The 25,539-nt window shown below is 38.8% G+C and overlaps 2 protein-coding genes across 4 annotated transcripts in view; one reads left to right on the top strand and one right to left on the bottom strand.

Annotated features, from left to right (window-relative positions):
- Nucleotides 1–25,539, bottom strand: part of bcas2 (BCAS2 pre-mRNA processing factor) — a 624,479-nt gene that overhangs the window by 405,981 nt on the left and 192,959 nt on the right. The gene's annotated exons all lie outside the window — the stretch shown is intronic.
- Nucleotides 3,146–21,814, top strand: foxp3b (forkhead box P3b). 3 transcript variants are annotated; one of them, XM_028013444.1, is made up of 12 exons: nucleotides 3,146–3,188; nucleotides 3,388–3,478; nucleotides 14,726–14,819; nucleotides 15,047–15,206; nucleotides 17,108–17,200; nucleotides 17,560–17,647; nucleotides 18,680–18,748; nucleotides 19,199–19,304; nucleotides 19,838–19,902; nucleotides 20,051–20,152; nucleotides 20,267–20,388; nucleotides 20,482–21,814. In XM_028013444.1, exons 3-12 carry the CDS (start codon nucleotides 14,738–14,740, stop codon nucleotides 20,582–20,584), a joined length of 990 nt encoding a protein of 329 aa, XP_027869245.1. In that variant the 5' UTR covers nucleotides 3,146–3,188; nucleotides 3,388–3,478; nucleotides 14,726–14,737; the 3' UTR covers nucleotides 20,585–21,814. The 3 variants fall into 3 exon arrangements, with proteins under 3 accessions (XP_027869245.1, XP_027869236.1, XP_027869227.1); XM_028013435.1 differs by having other exon boundaries at nucleotides 3,148–3,188; nucleotides 14,731–14,819; nucleotides 19,826–19,902; XM_028013426.1 differs by having other exon boundaries at nucleotides 3,148–3,188; nucleotides 19,826–19,902.

Here is a 25,539-nt window from a genome sequence, read left to right as displayed (position 1 = left end):
AATATAGCAATGTTCAAAATCTTTTAAAAACATTAGTTTTATATTGCAGTGTGCTTAATGTTATAAACCATTTAGCTAATTGCTGACAGAGTGCCATATATCTCTCTGTAGTAAGACATCATAAAAAATAATTGTAATAGGTTGGTAATGTTGCAGTGAAATATTTAGGCAGTTCTGTTACTAAAAGCTTGGTTTTTAATCTGAACGTTTAGCACTTTTATGCTCGTTAAATATCAAATGCATTAGCACTTTGCATCTAATTGTGTACTCCTGTTTATAACACGGTTGTCTGACAAATGCAAAAGATACTGGTGTAGAGACGAGACTGAAAACATTTATATCTGGGGCATGATCTTCAATCCACAACATTTGTCCATGATAAGATTTGAAACATGTAATGAGGCGTCTCTAAAAAGGCAGGAAAACAATGAAAGTGAAGTATTTATTGTGAAAACAAAAGTAGATGTTTTTATTTACAATATTAAATGACATGTTAAAAATGATACACAACCAGTGGAACATCGCAGCAATCAAACTCTTTTGATAATTGCTGAGCAGCTTTTTGCTTATTTCCTCTGGTATTTGATGATTTATCTTTGGTGATTTATCTTCAGTGATTTATCTTTGGTGATTTATCTTCGGTGATTTATCTTTGGTGATTTATCTTTGGTGATTTATCTTTGGTGATTTATCTTTGGTGATTTATCTTTGGTGATTTATCTTTGGTGATTTATCTTCAGTGATTTATCTTCGGTGATTTATCTTTGGTGATTTATCTTTGGTGATTTATCTTCAGTGATTTATCTTCGGTGATTTATCTTTGGTGATTTATCTTCGGTGATTTATCTTTGGTGATTTATCTTCAGTGATTTATCTTCAGTGATTTATCTTTGGCAGTATTTCTCGCCCTCCCAGCCTTTTGCTTCCTCAACCGAATTTTACCTGGTGGTGAGATTAAAGATGACTTTACCCGCCTAGGGGTGTGAATAACTTTGGTCTTAATTGCATATTTTAATATTAGTACATGTTAACAGTTACTTTAAACATTTTTACATGTAGAAGAAATGTATTTATTTATGTATTTTGCCAAATGTGTCTTATATTTATGGAAACACATTACTGCAAGCTGTATTACAAAGAGAGACTTTTTTTTTTACTTGTATCTTAATTTCCAACTATAGAAAGTATTTTTAGACCATATATCGACGGAGTTATTTTGCAGAAAGAAAGGCTTGACAAAGGGATCATTCGTGCAAACCCCACTGATAATAAAGCACTTGAAAAGTAATGAAAGCTAAACCATGAGAGTAGCTTGGCACATCCTTTGCTAAACCTTGACAGTTCATGAGGATGATTGTAAGCCAAAGGGACTCCTCCTGAGGTTGTGCACAACTTTATTCTCCTTTAGACAACATCACCAGAGCAGCAACCACGACTGTAGGCGACAACGTTTCTAAAACATCACTTGCCTAAATCACTGCCGTCGTCTAGCTGTCCTTATCCTTGTGATTCGTGTGTTTGGAGAGGATTATATAGCACAGCTGGATGCCTCAGCTGCCACCAGACCGCTTATTGAGGCAGGTCTACATGAGGATCCATCAGCACTAGAATTCAAGTGGCCGTGGCTCAACTAGAACCACCAGGTACAAACATCAACGCTCTTTTCTAGATTAGATCCCCCTTCAGCCCCAAAACGTCTCGTTGAACTACTACAACACCGTTTCACTCTCAGAACAACCGTCTTTCTTCCAAAGAGACCTTGCATCTCCGATAAAGTCCCGCAGAATAACGACTGCCGAGTTACGTGCTCAGCTCAACCCTGTTTACCCAACACACCCAGAACAGCGTCTTCATCCACAACACAAACACCGTACAAGATCTGCTGACAAAAAGGTAAGGATTTACAAAAAATGATGACGACGACGAAATCCTGTACAGGGAGAAAGTCCGACACATGACCCATCGGGGTTTAGACAACAGCCTCACCCCTGAGCACCTCGGAAGCAATCGAAGTTGCTGGAAGCTTCATTAGGACAGAAGTGGAATGACTGCTCTCCATCTAAATGACTCTTTGTACCTTTAAATAAAGCTGGTGATAAAGACAATATCACTTGATAATTCATAACCTTCACACTGAAATGAAACAAGTGCAACGTCTCTAATCTGGACTGAATTAGCTGAGTAAGATTTGACATCCAACATCTGTGAGAAGGAAAAGATGAATCATTGTCTGAACCCGAACACAAGCTGTGCCTTTTCAGGGTTTTGTGATTCACACACTGAAAGGACAAATCGTCTTTACAGCTCCTCAGCAACCTTGTCAGCAAGTTTCAAAACATTGTCCTCAAATGATTATACAGGCATATTTTAAAGAGAAACGGTTTCTCTGTTTCTTACCCAAATCAACATGAGATGGCAAAATGCAACAGAAACAAGACATCGAGATTCAAACACACAGACTTCAATTGGTCCCATTGAATCTTGTATTTTGTATTAAAAATACAAAATACAAGATCCACTTGATTAGTTTTTACAAGGAATTCACAAAATCTTACTTATTTATGATCTTTGTAATAATGGAGCAACTTATCAGCTAATTTACTGCATGATCTTTATATTCTTACACTAAATGTTTAAGACGTTTTATATGCAGCTGTCGCACATGAAGAAAAGTCATTACACACTTATTGTGAGTTTTTGATTTAACAATATTCATCATCTTATCGGAGTAGCACCATAAAATACTATAAAATAAAATAATATCTAATAATATCTCCCCCCCCCTCCGCCATGTTTTTTAAGCCAAAAAGTCAAAATATAATTTCATTCATCATAGCAATGCTGACACAAATACATCAATTATATTAATATACATGTACAAATAGCATGCCTAAAGCCTGAGAGCCCCAGCAACAAAATTTAACGTATAATACATTTTATTTATAATGCTCTTTTCATCTCATGATGTTAAGGGGTGAAAAACAGAACCAACACATAAAACATAACAGATGTATATAAACTGTTAAGAATGTGAGCCAAAAATGCCAGCACCAAAACAAGAATAAATGAGTGTTGTATGGTTTGTTAAGTCGGTGCGCGGATGAGACGAACACCTTTGACATCGCCCGTTTGCATAAATACAGAGGGTAGATGTCAAAGCTGCCTTTTCCTCTTCAGACTGCAGTGAGGTTGGTTTCTTTCGTGCATTCTTTTCTCGTTTTGTTGTAATGTCAGTAAAACGCAACCTATCCGCACCTGATTATTGTCTAATAAATGTAGATAGAAAATATGTTACACAATTTAAACTCTGACTATGGTTGTTTTATTTAGACATGCCTTTTGGTCGTCTTCTCAACACATGCATTGTGGATTCTTCTTCTTCTTCAGGTAAAAATAGATTTCCTGTGGAATACATCTTCATCTGCATTCTGTCAGGGCAGAAAACAAAGGCAGTGGCAGGCAGGAGATTCTGCGTACGGTAAGCGCAAACCTCACTGCTTGACTTTAAAAGTTACAACTCTTAGAGAATGTCGAAAACGAGGAGAACAGTGGGCAACTGAGAAAGTGCGGTAGTTAGTGAGTGTAACGCAGCGATACACCAAGACATGACAACATTCATGTGTTAACATGTGAGGCCGCACATTTTAACGAGAGGCAAAAAGATTCTCCCTAATTCAAAGTGACTTTATTGTTAAGTGAGGTCTAGTTCATACACAGACTCTCTTTTCAATTGGACATTTTCATGGAAAATGTCCAAAACGTAAAACTGACAGTCTCAAGATTTAAGTAGCTGCAACCAGTCATAATGTAAACTAGTACTGAAATCACTGTCATTTCAATAATGTAAGTATTTTCTCAGCTTCATTTTTTCCCCCCCCTTTTTAAACTTGAAGCATTAAGTAAAATGTGTCTTAAATATCTGATTTAAATATTTAAAGAAATATATTTAAATGGAATATTTACTGAAAACTGGGAGCAATTTTAAAATTTGAAGTCATTTCTAATTACTTAAAAAAATACTTAAATCCTTTAAGAGTAACTTAAGGATTTAGAGTAGTCTGAACAATGGTCCCATTATTCTGCTCTTCTGCATGACGGCCACTTGGTTCCATGTTTCCAAATGCTTCACAGCTGGAGTCTGTTCATCAGAACCAAGAGTTTTCTGTTCCAAACTTTCTGCATTTTATCAGTATTTATGCATAAATAACTAATTCTTTCTTTCAAGTAAACTACTTCGACCTTTGACCTCCATTTTGTTATTCATCATATTGTTAAAAACAGCCTCAAATTGGGATTTGCGACTGCTTCTCTTAAACAGCGTGCAATCTGAATGATTGCCGTCACTGTTGTGTGTTTCTAACCTAGGTGTGAGAACGCAACACAGTTTGTCTTCTGTGGAAATTTTGGATTTCAGCAGCTCTTAGGGTTGGTATGATTAAACTGTGATAAAGGAATAGTGAAGTAATAAGAAAACAGTATTAATTCAATCTAAAACTGTTTTTTGTGAGAATTTATATGAGAATAAAGCACATTTTGTGAAATATAAAGTTTAATCCTGAATGTGGTTTATGTGTTACCTATACACATATAGACAATGTACATGTATGCATACATATAAGTACATTATGACATGTTGCTATGTCTATATATACAATGACTGTCCAGCCATCTTGGAATTAGTCTTTATACATAATCTGCTAGAACTGCAGCTTCTAAAATCATTTAGATCCCAAGGGGAAATTAAATTATTAGATAAACAACAGCTTGGGCTATTTTTGGTGCCACTTCAATCAGTTGTTCATAATAAGCTCAGTGAGTGTCATTCAGTGCAGATTTCAAAGAGCAGCATGGCATTTCCCAGAGTTATTATCAGATCAGATGTTGTGAGATTTTGTCCAACGCAAACATTTCATTGAAGTGGTATATATATGTTTAATACCCCAATTCTAAGTTCTAATTCGGATCCCGCACTGAGCAGTAGGTACTTCAGTATAATTCAGGTTACTTATATACCACCATACACAACAAGTGTGAATTATTGTGTTGATTCAGTGAGATGCTTTAGGAAAATCTCCTCCTGGATACCGACAGCAGGAAACTGTTTCCGTTGTGTTGTTGGCTTTGCAGCAGTCCCTCAGACCAAGCATGCATGTAGTGACAGCAGAAAGGAAAAACTTCGCTTTAACAGGAAATAATCTCCGGCAGAACCAGAAACGCGCTCAGCACAATCGACCAGCTGCCACAACCCAGAAGACAGAGCAGAATCCACAAGGAGAAACAGATGAACTGAGTGCAGAATTAGACTGAAAAAAAGAACTCTTTGGATGAACATAAAAAAAATCATGGAAAGGATTTCCACCTGATTACTTTGCTTTATTTCAGCACCATGTGATTCTGTTACTCCTATTTAAAGCAAATGTGTTGGGTCAACTTAATTTACTAAGGTTATTCCAATTGAAAGCAATTGTGTTGGCTCAATTTAATTTATAAAGGTTGATTCAACTCATTTACTATAGTTGGACCCAATGTAATTTAAAAGAGCCAGCCCAACTAATTTTCAATGTTTTGGACCAAATAATTTACTTTACTAAGATTAATGCAAATTTAGTTGAAACAAACCTTTTTTTTTTTTTCGCGGCGCTAGTGGCTCGTATTTTTTTGAGACTGTAGGCAGACAGGAAAGAGGGCGGAGGACATGCGACAAAGGTCACCTGGACTCGAACCAGCGACGTCGAGGACCTAGGCCTCCAAACGTGGGGCCTGCTAACCCCCTGCGCCACCACGGCATGCCCAAGAAACCATCTTATGTTACGGTGGTACCTTCACACTACTTAATTAAGTTGATCCAACTCACGAACATTAAGTTAGCTCAACAAACATGCTTCATGCTGAAAGAAAGCTATTTAACCGTGTGGAAATTCTTTCCATGATTTAATTACGTTAATTCAAAGACATTTTTCTAAGCTACATTACATTAAGTGTTTTAAGACAGGACTGGGTGAAAGGGTAGAAAGATCACTCAACAATTAGAAAAGGTACAACAGAACTGTATTTTCAAAACCCAGCCGCCTTACTGTATTTCCATGCTGTAGTTTTTACGGCCATTTGTTACAGTGCAGTTCTTAAATGCCAACAGTGCCCTGCAGAGAAAAACAAATACCTATAGTTTAATGTGTAATTAAAACCGCTTTGAAGTTTTCCCAGGCACAAAACTGTTATGTCGCGTGATCTTCCATGATCTCTCCTGATCCCCTGATCTCGCTAGACCCCCCTCGGAGGGAGATCAATCTGACTATAATGAATCACGTTATCTCAACTTGAATAAATATTATTCAAGTTGAGACAAAAAACAATTGTCTCGCGTGCTATCCCGTGATCTCACTCGTCGTCTTCTGCACAATATCAGACTGACTATAATGAATCACGTTATCTCAACACGATTACATTTCATAAACGTTAAGTTGTTGAATTTCTTGTTTATCCAACATGATTGTATCACGTTTTTGTTTGAAACATGAAATTATTTAGTTAAAGGTACATGATATTCTTTTGTTAATGTGATAACCCCCTAAGTTCATTTTTTTTCAGTGTATTTATGATGTTCATGAAAGTAAAAAAGTTAATAGCAAGAGAGGAAAAACGACTAGTTGGCAGGAGCGTTACCTCAGCAGATGCCCTCCTCCAGGAAGGAGTCACAGCCAAACAGGATGCCAGACCGGGTGTAGCTCCTATGGAGAGCAAAACAGCTGAGAGGAAACGAAATGTTAACAGTTAAAATACCAGAAAATCCTGCAAACTTGAGAGTAGTAAAAGAAGAAAGTGAGAAAATGTGTCCAGTTTGTCCTGCAGTCGTCTAATTCTACGGCAGCGTAACTACAGAGATAACTCAGGATAACCTAAGACAGTCTAACTACATGTTTTATCAAAACGGAAAGTTTTTGACAAAACATATCAAAAACCTGGGCAGTCGGGTTTCTGCCCCACTGACTCAAACCGATCTGGCTCCACTTATTGAGAAAGGATCTGGCCCATTCTGTGTTTTGAAATTCTAGGAACCAGCAGTAAACCTGCAGCCCGACGGTGAAGTGGTGCTGAGTTTATGACACATGGAACAATCGAATCTCTGATGTGTGTTGGAGCTTGATTATTAAGAGCTTTACGTGTGAGAAGAGAATCTTAAATTCTGAAGAGAAGCTAAAACAGGAAAAAAAATTTTTATTGTCATCTGAACTCTTGCTGCAACATTTTGGATCAGCTGAAGGCTTTTAACTGAATTTTGTGGGCTTCCTGAGAGTAAAGGGTTAGAGTAATCCAGCATTGAAATAAAATAACAAATGTATGACTAGTTTATTTCTAATATTAGCCACTTTTCGGAGATGAAAGAAGTAACTTCTAGAAACATGATTAATATGGGATTGAAATGACTCATCCTGGTCAAAAGCAACATTCAGGTTCTTTACGTTTTTAAGCCGATTTAATGCTGTCCGGATCAAATGAGTGACTGAACAGCTTCGTTTTCAAAGGTTCTGGTCCAAGAGCCATAACTTCTGTCAAGACAGAATTTAAAAGAAGAGAGTTTAGAGTCATCAAGACATGTCTGCAATCTACCTAATAGATTGGATTCACCAGGATTTATGGATTGATATAGCTGAATACCATTAGCATAACAGTGAAAATTGATCTGATGCTGTCTGATGCAGAGCAGCGCAGAGCCCTGTGGTGCTCCACAAGTCACCCTGGATTGTGAAGAAGATTTATCATTCACATTGACAAACTGGAAACCATCAGAGAGATGAGATTTAAACCAGCCCAGTGCTGGTCCCTTAATATCTACATGTTCAAGCCATTCTCAGAGAATATTGCGGTCAACTGTGTCCATCAGGAAATTAAGCTCAGACCAATATTAGAAAGATAGAAATGTGATTTTATAGATTTCAAAATGCACCTGTATTATGTACACAGCGATGATCTGGCGTCTGTTATATCCTTAAATAAAATAGATCTAAGCAAATCCTTGTTAAATGTCAGTGTAAGGGAATTTGATGCCAATGATTCATTAGGCAGTTAAATTAGCTTGGTGGTTTTGCTAAAGCTAGTCCTCCAGCTTTGACTCACACTCGGCCTACAAGGAAAAAATGATGTGCAAAATCCATCCATCTATCCGTCCGTCCGTCTGTCCGTCCGTCAGCTTACATCCTTATCTCCAGTAGGGTTGGGAGGAGTGCTGGTGCCTGTACTGTCCTCTACAGGCATCAGCAATGCTTTTGCTGAAGCTCCTTCATATAGTTTTTGTAGCATGGATTGTCAAGACTGATTGTGATACATAAAAATAAATAAATCAACTAAAAATCATGTACCAAAATAGCCAGCCTCTAATCCTTTACAGTGAGAGTGATTCCAGTTTTAAACTTGGTCGTGGCTCTTCTGCACCAAGTTTCCATTTTCTTCTTTTGGCTTTGAAGGTTTTCTGTATGTAAACTCATATATATCAAGAGGCCGCCCTAAACGCACTTCAGGAGTGAGTGTGAGTGTTCAGGGCTATGTTCACCACCTCTGTTACTACCTCGCACAAGATAAAGCGTGTAATAATGACGAGGACAATTAAGATTTCAACATACAATAACAGTTCACTTTTGTATAATTGACTGAGTCGAAGTAACACAAACCTACGTTCAAGTTACATTACAACAAATATGCTTAGACAACACTAACACTGTCTGACAGTCAAGACACATTTATTTTATTGCTTCAAAATTACTTGTTTTCAAGTAATAATCGAAAACAAGAGTGTTCTACTCCTTTACTTTGACGTGACGCGTCATTTGAAATGAGTAGTAAACCCACACATTTGTAGTAGTGCCTGTATGAGGCAGTTTTCCAAACTGTACTGTGGCCTACAGCTACATCCCCACATGGAAATATTGAGTTTCAATATAGAATATCAGTGTGTTGTGAGAACACAAGATTATAATGACTAAGATTAACCGATCAGCTCACTGCTCTGAGACGGACGGTCAGGACTGAAGCTCCGCTCTTTTTCAGTTGTAGCACAGAGTTAAAAATGAAAGCCAGAATAAGAAATCACACTGAAAAACCACAACATTTGAGAGCTCTCACTTTCTACTGAATTCCTGTGTCTGTGGGTGTGCATTTGCAGATACGTATCTGCTGTTTGGGTTGCTGTATAAATGCGCGCTGTATTCCCGATGTGGCTTTCAGATAAGCAAAAGAGAGATAACGCTATTCTTTAATTTCAAATGTTTACATGCTGCAGGTGCCTGTAAATGTAAGCAATATTTCAAGGAATGCCCATGAAATTTGTCTAATTACTTAAAAATAGCTAACAGCATGGTAGACATACAGTACATTGGAAAATATGCATCTTTTATAGAAGACTTTTATAGATTTTTTTTATATTAACATTTGCTACATCTAGCACATCAGTCAGAGTGGCTTGTGGAAGTATTAATACTTTCACAAGCCATTATTAATATTAATACTGTATTTGTATAAATACTGTATTCAGTCATTACATACAGTATATATATAGTTCTCAGGACTTTGTCTGTGAAATCTAAAACTGAGCTAAAGTTTCATCTTCTTAGATGATCCAAACCTGTAAGCATTTAGGTGATTTGAGTTGTTCTGTAGTTAATTAAATTCCAATGTTGCTTATTGATCAATTTGATTAATTATCACAAAATATATTTTTCACAAAATTTGATTTAAGAATAACCTAGAAACATCACATTCTTTTGATAAAACAAACATATTTACATTTTCTCCAATGGGTTCTGGATACAATGATCTAACACGCTCAGTGCTGTTCAGTCAAAACCTTTAATGACTCCATTTAGAGGGAAATTGTTTGACAGTAGTGGTAAGAAAACAAACACACACACACACACACACACACACACACACACACACACAGAACACTCCAATTTCCAGCCTTTCTCAAGTTAATGAAAATGGTGCTCTTCCTATCTAGAGGAGACCCTTTGCCAAGCTAGAACATTGTATTTGTCATCATCAATAGAGGAAAATAATCCTAGGTTTCTTCTTAGTTGCCAAACTTACTCAGAGTCATAACTCTGCTGAACCGTCAGTTCTCCCCGCTCTCAGCAGTAACGATCTCATGGGATCCTCCTGAAATAAAATTGATTCCAATAAAAACAAAACGACTGGCATCCTCCCGTACATGATCGCTTCATCCTCAGCAAGTGGTGCAGCCCTGAATATAACTGTAGAAACGGATATGTGTTTGGACTGTTTTACGTCAGTTGAGCTTTCCGAGTTGTTAAAAATGTCGGCGTCGGAGAGTACTGACGGTGTCACGCTGTGAACGGCGGGAGAAGAGGCTGCTCTGAAGAACACCGCTAAAGCTACCACTAAGACAAGACATAAACAACACAGGAAAAACCTGCTTCTAAGCTGATATAGAGTTCCCATGGAAAATATGGTTTAAAGGGAAGAGGATGGAAGGGAAATGTGCAAGAGAAAAGAGTGCCAGGTCAGTGAAGGTTCAAGCGATGCACTCAGAGCCGTCAAATGAGGACTGGAACTTGACTGCACTTCACGAGCTGCAGGGGTTATGAAGAACACACTGAAGCAGTAGGAGACCCAAGAGAGCATTAGCTAGGCTTGGAACGAGCTTGAAAGAGCTTGTGGACAGGACAATGTCCTTGGAGCAGAAGGTAGCTCACAAGGAGGAAAGAAAGAGTGGCGAATACTGAAGACAAGATAATACGGATAGAATGGACGGTGAAATTCCTACTCTGAGAAGCTATGAAACTCTCAGAGAAACGTAACGGCTTGGAGTCAAGGACGAGGCACAACAATATCCATGGCTTTTCAGAAAGGGTGGGGGGAAAACCCCCCGCAATTTATTTCATAGTGCAATTTATTAGGTGGTGCAAAAGAAAAGGAAGGAGGTGAGGGAAGTCATCAAACAGCTGAAGAAGAAAAATGGCCAGCTCAAAGTGTTTCTGGACACAGGAAGGGAGACATTTACCGTAATGGAAGAAACGCCGCCTATGCTGAAGGAAACGGGCATCAACGTGAAGGAGGTCAGACTAGAGAGGATCCACCAGGCGACGGCGCAGACGACGAAGGGGAACAGGTGGAAGCAGAGGCAGATCTGAGGACGACATCGTCCACAGTGGCACCGTAATAAAGGCTAAATAACATCTACATGTTCTCATGCTCATCCTGATGGATGTTCTTAGTAGCCCTTAAGAAACAAAATATATGCTGTGGTATATTAGAGAGAAAAATGTCAGTGCAGCACACAATGTATTCTCGCACATGAAACGTAGTATTATATTTTACAATATATTGCAAATTCTTGCAAATTCAAATATTTGCAAATATATTTGAGAATTATACTTTTTTTTAATTCAAATGTAAAAATGTAATAATTTTTAAATGGAAAATTTTCATGTAATTTTTCCTGAGATGAAATTAAATAATATAATAAAAATGTTTCTCATTAAGTAGCCTATATACATCTAATGCTTTTTTTTATTGACAAATTCTCACTTTGAGTAAAACTGTATTGTATAATACATTCTTTTACTGTAGAGCAGGTTTGGCTGTAGTACCCAGATCTGGTCTTACACAACAGCAACGCCAAAACAAATCAAACAAACAAACAAATGTGATCAACACAATAAGCTAAATAACCCAGGACAAATTAAGTCTTTGCTCTAGTACAGTCAGAGTAAAGCTACCCTATTTCTAACAGAATTTATTAACATAAGCACAATGTATAAAGTTTGAAATTGAAAATATGAGAGTAGCAAACAGCGTTTTTGGTGCAAAGCTGTTTTTACCCTTCTTTGCTTTACATCTTTTTGTGTAAAAGCAATGAAATAAAACTGTATAATATATCAAGAATTGGGATAAACATATGCATCACTCAAAAATGCTGTTTTTGTTCATGGCTGAGAGACGCGCTACCATCCCCCCACCTCAAATCAGGCAAGTGGTTTCACCGCATACGTCAGGAAGTCAGGTGTGCAACATGTATCTTCACCCAACAATGCAGGAACAAACTTTACCACTTCCTAAGCACAAGTTAGAACTATTTCTCTGTTTTTTAGTGGCAAAAACAGGATGGACATTTTTTTTTTCTATGTAGAATAAAAACACAGAAAAAAAAAATAATCTGAGTGGAAATTTGTATGATATCAAACCTTGACTTTGGTTTTCAGGCTCTTCCAACATACAGACATCAGGTATGAATATATAAACTTCTGGTGCTGCATCTCCTTTGTCAGACTTTCCCCAGGGCAGCTGTGGCTACAGTGTAGTGCACCTTGGCACCGTGTGTGTGTGTGTGCGTGTGTGTGTGTGTGTGTGTGTGTGTGTGTGTGTGAACGCCTGAATGGCTGAATGTGGTGTCTTCTTGAAAAAGCGCTGTACATCTACAGGCCATTTACCATAAATATGAAGCTGACATTTTTTTCTAAGTTAGTCATTGCTTCTGGAACTATGATGAATGCTTTTGATCAGTAAAATCTATTTTTATGATATATTGCTCTTAAACCTGCACCTAACTCGACACTTTCAACTCCTTACCATAATTAACAACAATAAAAATCGAACCTACTCATTTTGTCACTTTCACTCAGTATCATGGCTGACTCACCAGCAGCTACTGGCTTATTTGTGTTTTACAAACTTTCATGTTGCTGATCTGTAGATGCATCCGATTTTGTGATTCATGGAATTTACATTGTTCAGGTTTGAATCCCTTTCTTCTCCTTAAGCATAATATACCTGAGAATCAGTACTACTACCTGCCTTTGTCTTTCATCAAACTGAACGTTCCCTACAGGTTTCTTTAATATTCCACACATTTACATCCAGATACAGACGTACAATTTACCTGAATTCAGCAAAACACTTTTTCAAAACACAAGTTCTAGGATGACCCGTTGCACTTCACAGGTGGTCAATGAGCAAGACGTAGGGGACACCCGACAACAAACTATCCATAGTCCCACCTTTAGGCAACTTATTTGTGCTAGCATGTTTTTGTACACTGAGTGGAAGCCCAGAAAGAACATTGGTAAAGTGCCACAATGAAACCTAAAAATATATGCACTTTTAAAACAAAACAAATCATTCTGTCATTTCCTCAACTTTCCAAAGCACAAATGCTGCCGAAATCACCGCACCCCTGGAGAGACTGATTTAAACACATCTACTGGTTCACCAAAACCAATAAGTGCCTGACTGGAAACACACTGTTACACAGTTCATTCTTGCACACTGGGTAAATCAAGGTGCTGCAAATGGATCATTGCGTGTTTCTTCTCAAAGGTGAACTAAATAGTAATTACAAATTTGCTTCTAAATCAGACAATTAGTTATGCAACTTACTGACCTCGCAGCAGTGAAACCATAGAATCCCATACGAGGGATGGAAACAACTAATTGAGTTACGGTTTGTTGGTGAATGGTTTATTATATTTGAATTAAATTAGCGCACAATGCAGACTTTAATGCTAAATTCTGATTTATTTATGGTTGTTAAATCCACATTTTGGTAACACTACTGGTCATAAACATGTCATGAACATGAGTAAGTCTTCATGAATATTTATGACTGTTGTCATAAAGTGTCATGATTTACCAAATGTATATGTAATTAAACTTTAGCTTTAATAACATAAAGCTACATAATTTTTAAAGTTTAATCAGTAATACATTTATAACAAATTTATGTCAGATCATGATTTCTTGATTTATTTTTTTTAATAGATTTTTACTTTTTTTTTTTCCCCAAAGAGTTTTTGCGGTGCTAGTGGCTCGTATTTTTTTTGACAGTGGGCAGACAGGAAGGAGGAGAGGGTGAAGACATGCGGCAAAGGTCGTCAGGACCGGGAGTCGAACCCGCGACGTCCGCGTCGAGGACTAAGGCCTCCAAATGTGGGGCGTGCTAACCCCCTGCGCCACCACAGCACGCCCCATGATTTCTTGATTAATGTCAAGTTGTCATGACGAAGACATTTTGGATAATGTCAACTTTGTGTTAAAAGTGTCATGATTTACTGAATGGCACTTTATGACAACAGTCATAAATATTCATGAAGACTCACTCATGTTCATGACAGGTGTTATGTCATGTTCATGACGGTGTCATGACAGTCTTAATCACAACCTGTCAAATAAAGCGTTACCCAAATTTTTTTATGTGGTGGTTGACATTTCCAAATATATGCAACTTGTATGTGATCTCCTGATGTGAACTTCAAACTATCTGAAAGTGTCTCCTTCCCATTGCACTTACTAATAACTATTGATGGCAGAACAACATCATTGTTCATCCAGGCATTTTTTTATTTTGTAGCTGCACACGTTCGCCTGGTCGTGGTTTGTGTTGTATCAGTTCTGTGAACAATTCACTTAAAAGTGCTTCTATGTTGTAAATTAAATAACTGCACAGAAACTGGAAACTTAAAATCAAGCTTACTTTAAAAGATATACAGCCTAATTATTTTGACTTAATTCATATTTCTTTGGAAATTTGTAAAGACTTTATAAATGTCTAAAAGATTTAAGTGCCGCCATGCTTCTTCATAGCACAGTTATTTAAAAGTCGGTGTTTCTTTTGCCTGAGAGCTGTGCTCTATAAAATAAAGTAGTTTGCGGATGTACCATGGCTCAGATTTGGGGGTTCTCTAATTTTTATTTTGCCATATATATTTTTTTTTAGTTTAGGAGCAGAATGGATGAGATACAAAAACATAAACAGAGGAGGCCATCTGTGCTGCGTCACGTTCCACAAGCAGCTTCCAGACAACAACATGGTAGGAAAATGTTTTTCTGTGACTTGCTCCAGTCAATAATGCACATCCACGGCAATTGTGCCACCTAGTGCTGACTTTAGATCAGTCTGATCCTCAGCTACAGCGTTGTTCCAAAAATATGCAAGGTCTTTTTGGTTTTGTCTTTCAAGAAATATATTACTATCCATATTGCCTCTATGTGTACATAACAGTCCAACAAAGTTTTTTTTTTCTGCCGTAAAATTTAGACAGTAGTGGATCTGGGTCTCTCTGTAAAGAGGAGGTGGATACAGATCATCTTTCCTGGTCAAATTCCTCTCGGACGCTGCCAAACCCAAGCCTTTATCTTTTGTCACCGAGAGGAGACAATGCAAAGCAACCTTCAGTCAAGATTGGACTTAACAACGGGTGAGTAAATGCAAACTTAATGTATCTACTACAACTGTTATGACAGAGCGGTATCATTCAGTGTCCAGTAGTTGACTGACTGAAGCAATACATGTCAGTAAGGATCATAAAGCAAAACACTTAAGAATGATGATGTAAGATGAATGATTTAATAAAATCTGGATTTGTGGAAATGTTATAAAGTCACAGTGCTGTGATGAGCACATCTGACACGAGATTCAGAACACAAGCTCTGCCCAAAACCTTGAACAAAATACCAAACAGTAAAAACCTTTCAACTTAGCAGATTACTTTTTTTTTTAACCGAATCTTGAAGAGGAATAAAGGTCCTCAGAAGTTTAGGCTTGAATCAGACAGAGAAGAGTCACAACAAAGAAGGGACCAGGTAATGAACTTTGTGCAATAATTTACCATTTTGTGAACTACAGTGTGATACTGCAGGAGATGTGATGAGATTTGTGACAGATTTTAGCAGCTATGCAGTGATGTCCATCATTCAGACACTTTGAACACAAGAACATGAACACAAGTACAAACTGTGTTCCTTCTCTAGGAAAGGATCTAAACTTCAGCCATACCTGTGACATCTTACAAAGGGCTTTATTTCTTCTTCTTGGTCTACAGGAGGGATGGTTAGGAAATACCCTGCTGAAAGGAGGCACTTAGGAAAAGAAGAGAACAAACTCATAATCCCTGACAGAAAATCAAGTTTATGTGGGTCCCTGGAAAGCAACAGATAAAAAAAGAAGTGTTGAGCAAAACCTAACAGAGATTCAGGGAGCTAATTAAAAACATACTCGTCGGATTGGTATTTTCAATTTTCCATCAACCAACAAGTTTGTTTCTACAAAGAAGTAGAATGAAATGGAATCAAAGAATCCTTTGCTGCTGCTCAGTGGGGAAATCCAGGACTACAAGCAGCGAAGTGACAGGAAAACGAGCCTGGCAGAAACCAGCCGCTTGTTAAACGCTTTGCTTCAAACAGAGAATTGCTTCCTGGAGGCCTGGACTCTTTTGAGGTTTTAATTCTTACCTAATCTCTAGTGGTTGATGCTGTGAAGCTTATCGGAAATCGTCTGCGCTGCGAATGACCGCCATGACCCTTAGGGCGCATCCACACCAGTACTGTTTAGTCCGTTTTAATCAAACTGTTGATCATTTGTCTAGAAAGTCCGGTTCACTCGTGGAGGCGTGATTGTGCAACTGAACTCTTATTGCGGACCAAAAAAAAAAAAAAAACCAACTCTGAGTCCGCCTAACATCCTGCGTCTCGGTTCGGTGGAAGCGAACCCAGGTGCGGTTATATGTGGCTGCGAGTGGGCCGGAGACCTCTCCAAAAGCAGGAAGTGAACTGTAGCACAGCACCTTCTGGGTAAATACAACTGGAACAAATGTGTGAGTCTAGCACCACCGGGGGAAATGGTTTGTGGTCTTTTACCAGAGACAATAGAGAAATCCTACAACCGCTAAAACCTGATGCCACTCCGGTTCTGTTTACATTTTGTGAAGAAGGAAGCTGCGCTGGTCTTCTTGGGAGGTTTTTGTGTCGTTTCCTTCAGCAGTCGTTGGTGCAGCGTCATCACAGGCGAGAAGGTGAACAGGCTTGGATCGTCCGACGCAGCGCAGTGTGGACGCGAGCCGCACCAGCTGAAAATGTAACAAGTGCAGCAATTTTTGTCCCCAGTAGAACCGAGTCTGTCAGGAAACATTATGACTCCCTGGTGTATTTTCAATACACCACTTTTGTGCTTCCTGTGTGGTGGCTGTGTCTTTCAAGTTGGTCCTTGTGGGTGTCAGAAAAGCAAGGAAGAAACAAAACGTGATAACGTCTTTGACGAATAAGAGATTTTCAACTGTTTGTTAACACTGAGAATGACGAGAGACCTTTCTATTTCTCCCAGGATACCAGAAGGGATGAGTGCACTGTTTGTGAGTGGTCTTTGCCGCTGGCCAGGCTGTGGAGTCATATTGGAAAATTTCTCCACTTTCTTAAAGTAAGTCAGTTCCTAAACAGAATCCTAACAACATCCCATAATGCAGCTGTTGGACGTAGATGTTGACATCCTCCAATAGATATTTTTCTGACCTATTTCTAAGACTATTAAGTGTAATATAGCTATTATATTACCTTCTGTTGTTATGAAAATGTTACACGTCTAAAATAAGACAATAAATTTGACTTTGCATCATAGTCATGTCTTGCAACCTTTTGCCAAGCAAAATCCATTCAAGAATTTAGGGGAGCTTCACAAGGAGGAGACAGAGGCTGTGTTTCAAGGGCATGTCCTCGAAAATAAAGTTTTTAGGATGCTGAGGAAATGCTTAGACGACTTTGAATTATTTTGTGTTTCAGGCACCTCCACTCTGAACACAGACACAACGACAAAAGCATTGCTCAGTGGAGGGTGCAGCAGGATATCGTGCAGTACATGGAACGTCAGGTGAGACTCCATTTTAGGTGCGCTTGAACTGGTTGTGATTCCTTCACAGACTCTTACATTTTCTATAAATCTAGAAAAAAAGTATTGTGTGGTCTTCACAAAATAATACATTTGTTGGTGATGTCCCACGTGGCAGATTGTTTTAGGTTATTCAAAATAAATTCATTTTCTCATGTCCATAAATCTTTAATTTCGGTTTACAGCAACAGTTCTCTCTCTCTCTCTCTCTCTCTCTCCCACAGTTTTTTCCACATTAGGACTTTGTATTGACTTCCATTCAATTCAGTAACTACGTTCATGCTAAACTCAGATATTTTTCCTGACTCTAATCATTTCTAGTATATTCCTAACCTTAACCAAAACCTAATTCACATCCTACCTCAAAACTCTGACCTTATAAAAGGAGGCCCACTCTTATGCACACCGTGTCAAATAAACTATTACCAACCGGTTTCATTAAATTGTGACTCCTGAGGTCTAGATATCTTTATTTCCTGACAAATTCTGTGGTAGGGTTGATTTTCAGTATCAAATTAAATAAGATTTTTAGGCACTTGTTTTATTTTTTAAATTCTAAGACGCTCGAGGTATTTTAAATATAAAAGTATTTAGGCATGTGGTGTTACAGACTGTAATGCATGGACCTATGACTCATTGGAAAATGTCTTTTTGCCTCTACATAGTGCTTGTAGTCTAACGCAGAGGCACCAGTTTAGGTTTAAGAGCAGCGCAGCTGGAAAGGAAAACGAAAGAATACTGGGAGAGGCTGAGTTTTTCCACTAACATGAGTGTTCCTTGATCATGTTTCACATTTTCAGTCGCTAAGCAGACTGGTTTTACAATGCAGCATTCACACATCACAAGTCTGCTGGAGAAACCAAATGCAACACGTCGTAGCATCTTTCCTTAATCGACGGCAGAGTTTGAACTCCACACACAAGAGTTAATCCATCGCTCTTCTGTTACTTTGGAGCGCTGCAAAACACGACAAATTTGATCACAACCTGATGTGACATGTTCTGTATTTTTCAGCTTGTCCTGGAAAAGCAAAAACTTCTCGCAATGCAACTTCATCTTTCAGAGAACAGCTACTCTACCCTGGTATGTAAGATCGTTTTAGCTCATGTAGACAGCAGGATGTTTCTTCGTTGTACATTTGAACACTAAAGAGAATGTTTGCTTGTTTACATTTGCTCTGTAATTGCAATCAGTGGAAAGTCTAAATAAAAATCTTAAATTCCAAGAAGGGCGAGTGGCCGTGGCGCAGCGGTGGGGCACGGCCCATGTGTGGACGCCCCGGTCCTTGGCGTGGGAGTCTTTGCTTCCTTCTCCCTCACAACCTGCCTTGCTGTCTGACCATTATTGAATGAAGGCCACTAGAGCTGACAAAACCTGAAAAAAATAAAAAAATAATCAAGATGTCACTGTTAAATCTTAATTTCTGTCTTGTAGAATAAGAACATGAAATGATTAGCTTATGTCTGTTTTTATTTTATTTTTTTTGCAGAAAATATGAGTTGATGCTAAACTTTTTTTCTGTTGCTCCTCCAGGCTCAGGTGATCAACGAAGACAGAATCCAGCTGGGGGAACTCAAAAATCCAAATCAGACACTTCAACATGACTGGACAGCTAAAGCCTCCACACACCTTCTGCCAGGTAACCTGGTGATCACATTCACCACACACACCCACACGGACACACCCACACGCCACGCCCGCCCACGCACACCCACACACACCCCCACCCCCACACGCCTATATACTCAGGTGTGATATTAGAGAGAGAGTTGTCTTTGTTTAGCCACTTATCGCAGAGAGTTGTGTGCTCTTCAAACCATTGGTGTTTGGTGAAGAAAAAAACTCAGTTAGCTACATTTTACAAGAAAAAAAAGTTAAAGTTATTTTAAAAGCTGTCATAGCCCTTATGCTAACAGCTGTTTGCGTATCGATATGACCCCTGAGCATATTTGCTTGTACTTGTACACGTGTGTGACGGTGTAAGTTTCCAGGCTCCCTCCCAGCTGGCAACCTGCTTATGATCCAGACTTCAGATGCTGGTCACCCTTGTGTTGCTGTGGACTCTTCTGTTTCCTAACTCGTCACCAAAGATTAACAGATTATCTGATTTGTCTCTGCATTTCTTTACTAGCTTGTTGACCTGTAGTGGTTATTTTGCAGATTTTTTTCCAGGTATTGAATGCTACAAATACAACAACATCAGGCCTCCATACACCTATGCTTACCTGATAAGATGGGTAAGTACATTCGAGTTTTTAAATGACGTCAAGGTTCAGAACACTGCAGTATTACTGCAAATACAAGTCAAGTTGTTGGCTTAGTATGAGTGTGAGGACACTTGATTCTTGTAACAAGTTGCTCTTATCTGTGACCCTTATTTTGTAGTCTATCTTGGAGTCTCCAGACAAACAGAGGACTCTAAATGAGATTTACAACTGGTTTACTACCATGTTCTTCTACTTCAGACACAACACAGCAACATGGAAGGTTTAAACAATTCAAGTGAATTCTTTCTGTACACTTTTCATCTCCCTAACAGAATCAAAATGTTATCCATAGCAAAACAAGAAACACAAAACATTTCCTTACTCATCTTCCCAGAATGCAATACGTCACAATCTCAGCCTTCACAAGTGCTTTGTGCGAGTGGAAGGAGAGAAGGGAGCTGTGTGGACCGTGGACGAAACAGAGTACCAGAGAAGGAAGGGGCAAAAATATCACCGGTAAAAATACTGCAGGATTTTTTTTGCAGCTTACTGGAATACATGGCAAACTTGTAGAATTCGTCACACCTCTTTCACACGTTGTGTTTTCAGAGACTGCCCAGTGAAGTGGCTGACTTCTTACTCCCATTTCAGTTCAGAGGAGCCGACAGCAGCAGACAGCAGCACAGTGTCTCTCCTGTTGTCTCGATGTTGAAGTCTTGTCCAGACTATACATTCTTGGATTCAAAGTCATTGCTTTTATTTGATTTTCTTATTGTTTGTTGGCCTGGCCATATGTGTTATGCTTGAATTAATGGTTGGTGGTTGTATTAACTAAGACCACTTATTACACAAACTGAATTCTAATTGTCCTTTTTTTTTAAAACCAGTAAAAGATTAGGGTAACAAAACGAAGCCTTTACTTACAATTTTTATATAGACCTGAATTACAAAGAACCTTTAGTTTACAAAAAATGAAATGGGCCACAATCACATTCAGTCTGATTCATCCAAAGATTATAATTGAAGTTGATTGTGTTAAATCCAGTAGAAGTGGGGGAAAAAAAAACTAACTTTAGAGCTGCAGTGTGAACCTGTTATAAATAAAAAGATTATTATTTTTTTTACATATTTGTTGAAATTGCCACTCTGATAATAGAAATTCTGTGAAAAAATTCAAGCTCCTCCTCAAAATTAACCAATCAGAACCAGGAGGAAGATCTTAGCGCCGCTCGATTTGCCAATGACAAAGAGACAACTTACTGTCATCGGTGGCTATGCTAACCAGCCATGCTAACCAGAGAGTAGGGCTGAGCGATATTGTCAGTGAATGATATCACAATATATATCTTTAAATATATTGATATCAACATCACAGATGATATCCCACATTCTCTGCTTTTCTTTTCATTTCATTCTTTTTACTGGATTTGCCCAAATATGTAACTTCACCAACTTCACCGCATCGACGGGAAGATGAACGAGGCCATGTACGGCAAAAACCTGGATGAAAACTTCCTCGCCTCGGTCAGGGCACCGCAAATGGGTCCTGGGCGGGTCTTCCAGCATGACAGCGACCCAAAACACCCAGCCAAGGAAACAAAGGAGTGGCTCCAGAGGAAGCATACCAGCGTCATGGAATGGCCTCACCTCAATCCCACTGAAGAATCTATGGAGAGAGCTGAAGCACGCCTAAAAACTTCAAGGATTTGGATTTGAACTGCAGGGAGGAGTTACTGTGTGCACACCTTATAAAAACTAAAAGACACGTCTGGCTGCTGTGCTCGCCAACAAGGGTTTTGCCGCCAAGTATTAAACGATGTTTCACTGGGGGGTCAAATACTTATTTCCTTCTATAAAATGCAAATTAATTTCTTTCTCATTTTACGTCATTTTCTCAGTTTTCCTTTAGTGTCACTGTTAAAATAAAGCGGGCATAAAATTATGAGATGTTTCTTTTTTTTTTTTTGTATAAAACATGTTAAAGTCAGTGGGGGATCAAATACATATTTCCTCCACTTTATACAAATATATTTTTAAAAACTTAATAAATATAAAATGTTGTTTATTAATTTTCTTTTAATGACTATTTAACCGCTGGGCTGCACAGTGGCGCAGTTGGTAGAGCTGTTGCTTTGCAGCAAGAAGGTCCTGGGTTCGATTCCCGGCCCGGGGTCTTTCAGCACGGAGTTTGCATGTTCTCCCTGTGCATGGTGGGTTCTCTCTGGGTTCTCCGGCTTCCTCCCACAGAGAGAGGTTAAATGGTCTTTCTAAATTCTCTCGCCCTAGGTGTGTGTGTCCTGTCTGTTTCTGTGTTGCCCTGTGACAGACTGGCGACCTTTACAGACGGAACGTTAGCTGGAGATAGACACCAGCACCCTGCCGACCCCACGAGGGACAAGAGTGTAAGAAAATGGGTGGATCGGCTATTTAACTGGCTTTCCTGTTTTAATTATGAAATTTAGATTTATTGTAGTGAAGTTGTTCAGTTTTGCAATATGTAAACTTTTGTTTCATGAATGTTAGATGATCTTCGTTTACAGGCATTTAATTCTTTTTTTTAAATATTTTTGCCTGGTAGATAACTTCATTAATAGTTATTAATAGTTTAGTTATATGTGTCTGTGATGGACCGAGTTAAAAACAGGAGGAGTCACAGGACATATTAGAAAAATAGGGGTTTTTTATTTTAACCCAAAGATTATAAATAACAAAAGATAAACTGAGCTCATAAAAGAGGTGAAAGAAACAAAACTGAACTCAGGCAAAAAATGTAAACAAACTGGCTGCACAAACAAACATAACTGACCTAACAAAGAAACGACACACAGGGGTTTATATACTGGCTGATCAGACTGATTAAGACACAATAGGGGTAACTAAACAGAATACAATTACAAATAACACAAAAACAAATAACAGTACAGCTAAGTTTGGCTAAACTAAAGACCCAAAACTGAAAATTAAAAATATTAAACTTTAAATACTAATATTTACTTAAATACAAAACTTATCTTAAGAAAGAAACTACAAATTCCCCCTGCCAGCAGGAACTAGTGGTGCAGTCCAATCAGCATGTAAGCCTGCTGAGCTCTGGCCCCCATCCTTTGTCTGGCAACTCCAAGGCAGGTAAGTACCGGTGGGAAAACAAACAGAATTAATCTTAAGCAAACAAAATTAATTTTAAGTTGATATAAATATATATGTTAACTAAATGTGCGCGCTAACAAATAGAACAAATGCATTCAAATCAACTAATAAATGTTTTTATTGAACTAAAGTGTTGTGTTTGTATGAAAAAATAAACTGTGCATAAAAAGAGTTACCGACATCAGAGTGTGGGCATGGATTTGGCCATCACAGTGACACTCATGTTGATTTTACAGTTTTAAGTTGAATGGAATAATTTAGAATGAATAAAAGTTCATTGTAATTTATGCATTTTTAAATGCATACTTCAAAGGCCTGCCAAATATTTTCAGGGGCAACAAATATTTTACTTGTGTCTGGTCAATATTTTCAATTGCACCATATATTCACTAGGTGGCAGCATATTTTCTTCTGTCAGTCTCTGTTAAAGACCTGAACACAGAAGAGATGTTCTTTTGGCTTAACTCTTTCTCCTTAGGCGTAAGTGTGTTCATGCACTTTTTAAAAAGGTTTTATTGGCTCTAGTGGCCTTTATTTAATAGTGAATTGACAGGAAAGAGAGTAATGAGAGAAGGGGAAGACATGCGTCAAAGGTCGCCAGGCCGGAAATCAAACCTGCGACAGCCGTGTCGAGGACTAAGGCCTCCATATGTAGATTGTGCTTTACCCCTGCACCACCACAGCACCCTCAAGTGTGTGCATGCATGATTGTTTGTCCTGCCTGTCTCTGTGTTGCCCTGCGATGAACTGGCGGCCTGTCCAGGTGACCCCGCCTCAGAACCCCTGGTGACCCCACAAGGGATAGAAAGACACCATCTATATCTCACTCCCCACCAGCCGAAAAAAACCAGTGAGAGAAGCGGAACCTTCCCTTGCTGATATCAGCTCTCTGGCCTCAAGGAAACAGAAATCAATTAGCTTCTTTTTCAGATCTTTTCGAAGAGGAGGCCAGTTATACTGAGAGCCAGTTATGAAAGATGAAGTCCACTCAATTCATTGCACTGGAAGAAAAGGAAACAAAAGAAGTCCCCAAGTAATCAGAAGACGCCACCAGAATGCAGTTTGGAGAGCAAAGAAAGACTCTCCAATATGCAAGAATCAAAAGCAACTGGCCTAAAATCAAACAAGCTAGAGCGCTGCGTAAGGCGGCATTTTACAAAGGCCACATTGCTGGGACAGATGCACAACAACAAGTTATTTAATTGTAACTTAAAAAAGAAGTTCTCTCAACAGGAATGCTTATTTAAATGTTCACTGCAACTCTGGTTATCCACTTGTTCTCAGCAGCTGGTCATTGTGAGGCTTGTTGTTGGAGCAGTTAACTAGACAAAGAAACCTAACCAGAGTAACTAAGAAAGGACCAGACACGATGAATAAACATAACTACAATCTCTAAGAAGGAGCTGGAGTGAAAACAGAGGCAAGGCAGAATTAAAAGAGAAAATAAACTGGAGCACAAATAACAACAAAACCCAAAACAAACTCAAACAACCAAAGATCCTGACACAGACATAACTAGAACCCTGGACATGTGTACCAAAGTTTTGTCATAGTTCGATTTCTCACTAATGAATTGTTTGAAGTTTAACAGCCAGAGGGACCAAGTCTTAAACGTTGCCCCTGCCACTGTATTTTTCTCACAAATAGCACAGCTTAAGCTTTGCATTTAAAGTTCTCGCTGCACTCTTTAAAGATGCAAAGTGAACTTATTTGGATGAATTCACTTAAAGCCTTTAGCTTAAAGCAACTCCCCCCACCAACAACAACCTACGCCGCATCCTTCTCACTGGGAAAAACAACGTCTCTCCTCAATCACACAGCCAGCAAATCTATAACTATGAATAACTATTATCCCATATATGACCTCAGCTAATCACAGAATAATAAAAAGACACGGTTCTCCTGTCATAGTCACGCCTTCGCCCTGGAATGTTGTGAGAGGACGGTTTAGTCTACATCTGTGGAGTAGAGCGTTTACACTTCCTGCATGATGCTGGTGTGAGAGTGAGAACCAGTGAGCGAGGATGGTGTTGTAGGGGATCAGAGCTGCTTTGGTTTTCCAGTTCTTCTCTCTTTGATCCGTATCCCCAGGCCTGCCTCTCTAACTCAGGCCTCTGCTTGTGATTCCTGACAACTGTCGGCATGAGATAAGGAGGTGGAAGGGGGCTGAGTGTGCGAGGGGGGAGTCCCTTTCTGCAACCCAAGCCCCCCATCTGCCCCACACGATGTAGCTTCACAAAACACACTTATGTATTTAATAATAATAATTGTTTGTTTTTAAAAATAAATGTTCTGAATTATGTGCAAGAAATTCAAGCAAACAGAGTCCTGAACGTTGGAAAATAGAGACTCCTGAAGGATGGGCAGACGACTCCGTGCCTCTTTTTGGGTCTGCTTTCATTTTCAGCTGCTGTTAAATGTTGAAATAAACAGAAATAAGCTCTTTGACTGGGCAGCTTGTCAACTGGCATAGTGCGGTTTCAACATATCCAAAAGGATAAGCAAATATTTAGTTTTTTC

This window comes from Xiphophorus couchianus, chromosome 1 (assembly GCF_001444195.1).
Source record: "Xiphophorus couchianus chromosome 1, X_couchianus-1.0, whole genome shotgun sequence".
Classification (NCBI taxonomy): Eukaryota; Metazoa; Chordata; class Actinopteri; order Cyprinodontiformes; family Poeciliidae; genus Xiphophorus; species Xiphophorus couchianus.
This window is presented reverse-complemented; position numbering and strand designations above follow the sequence as displayed.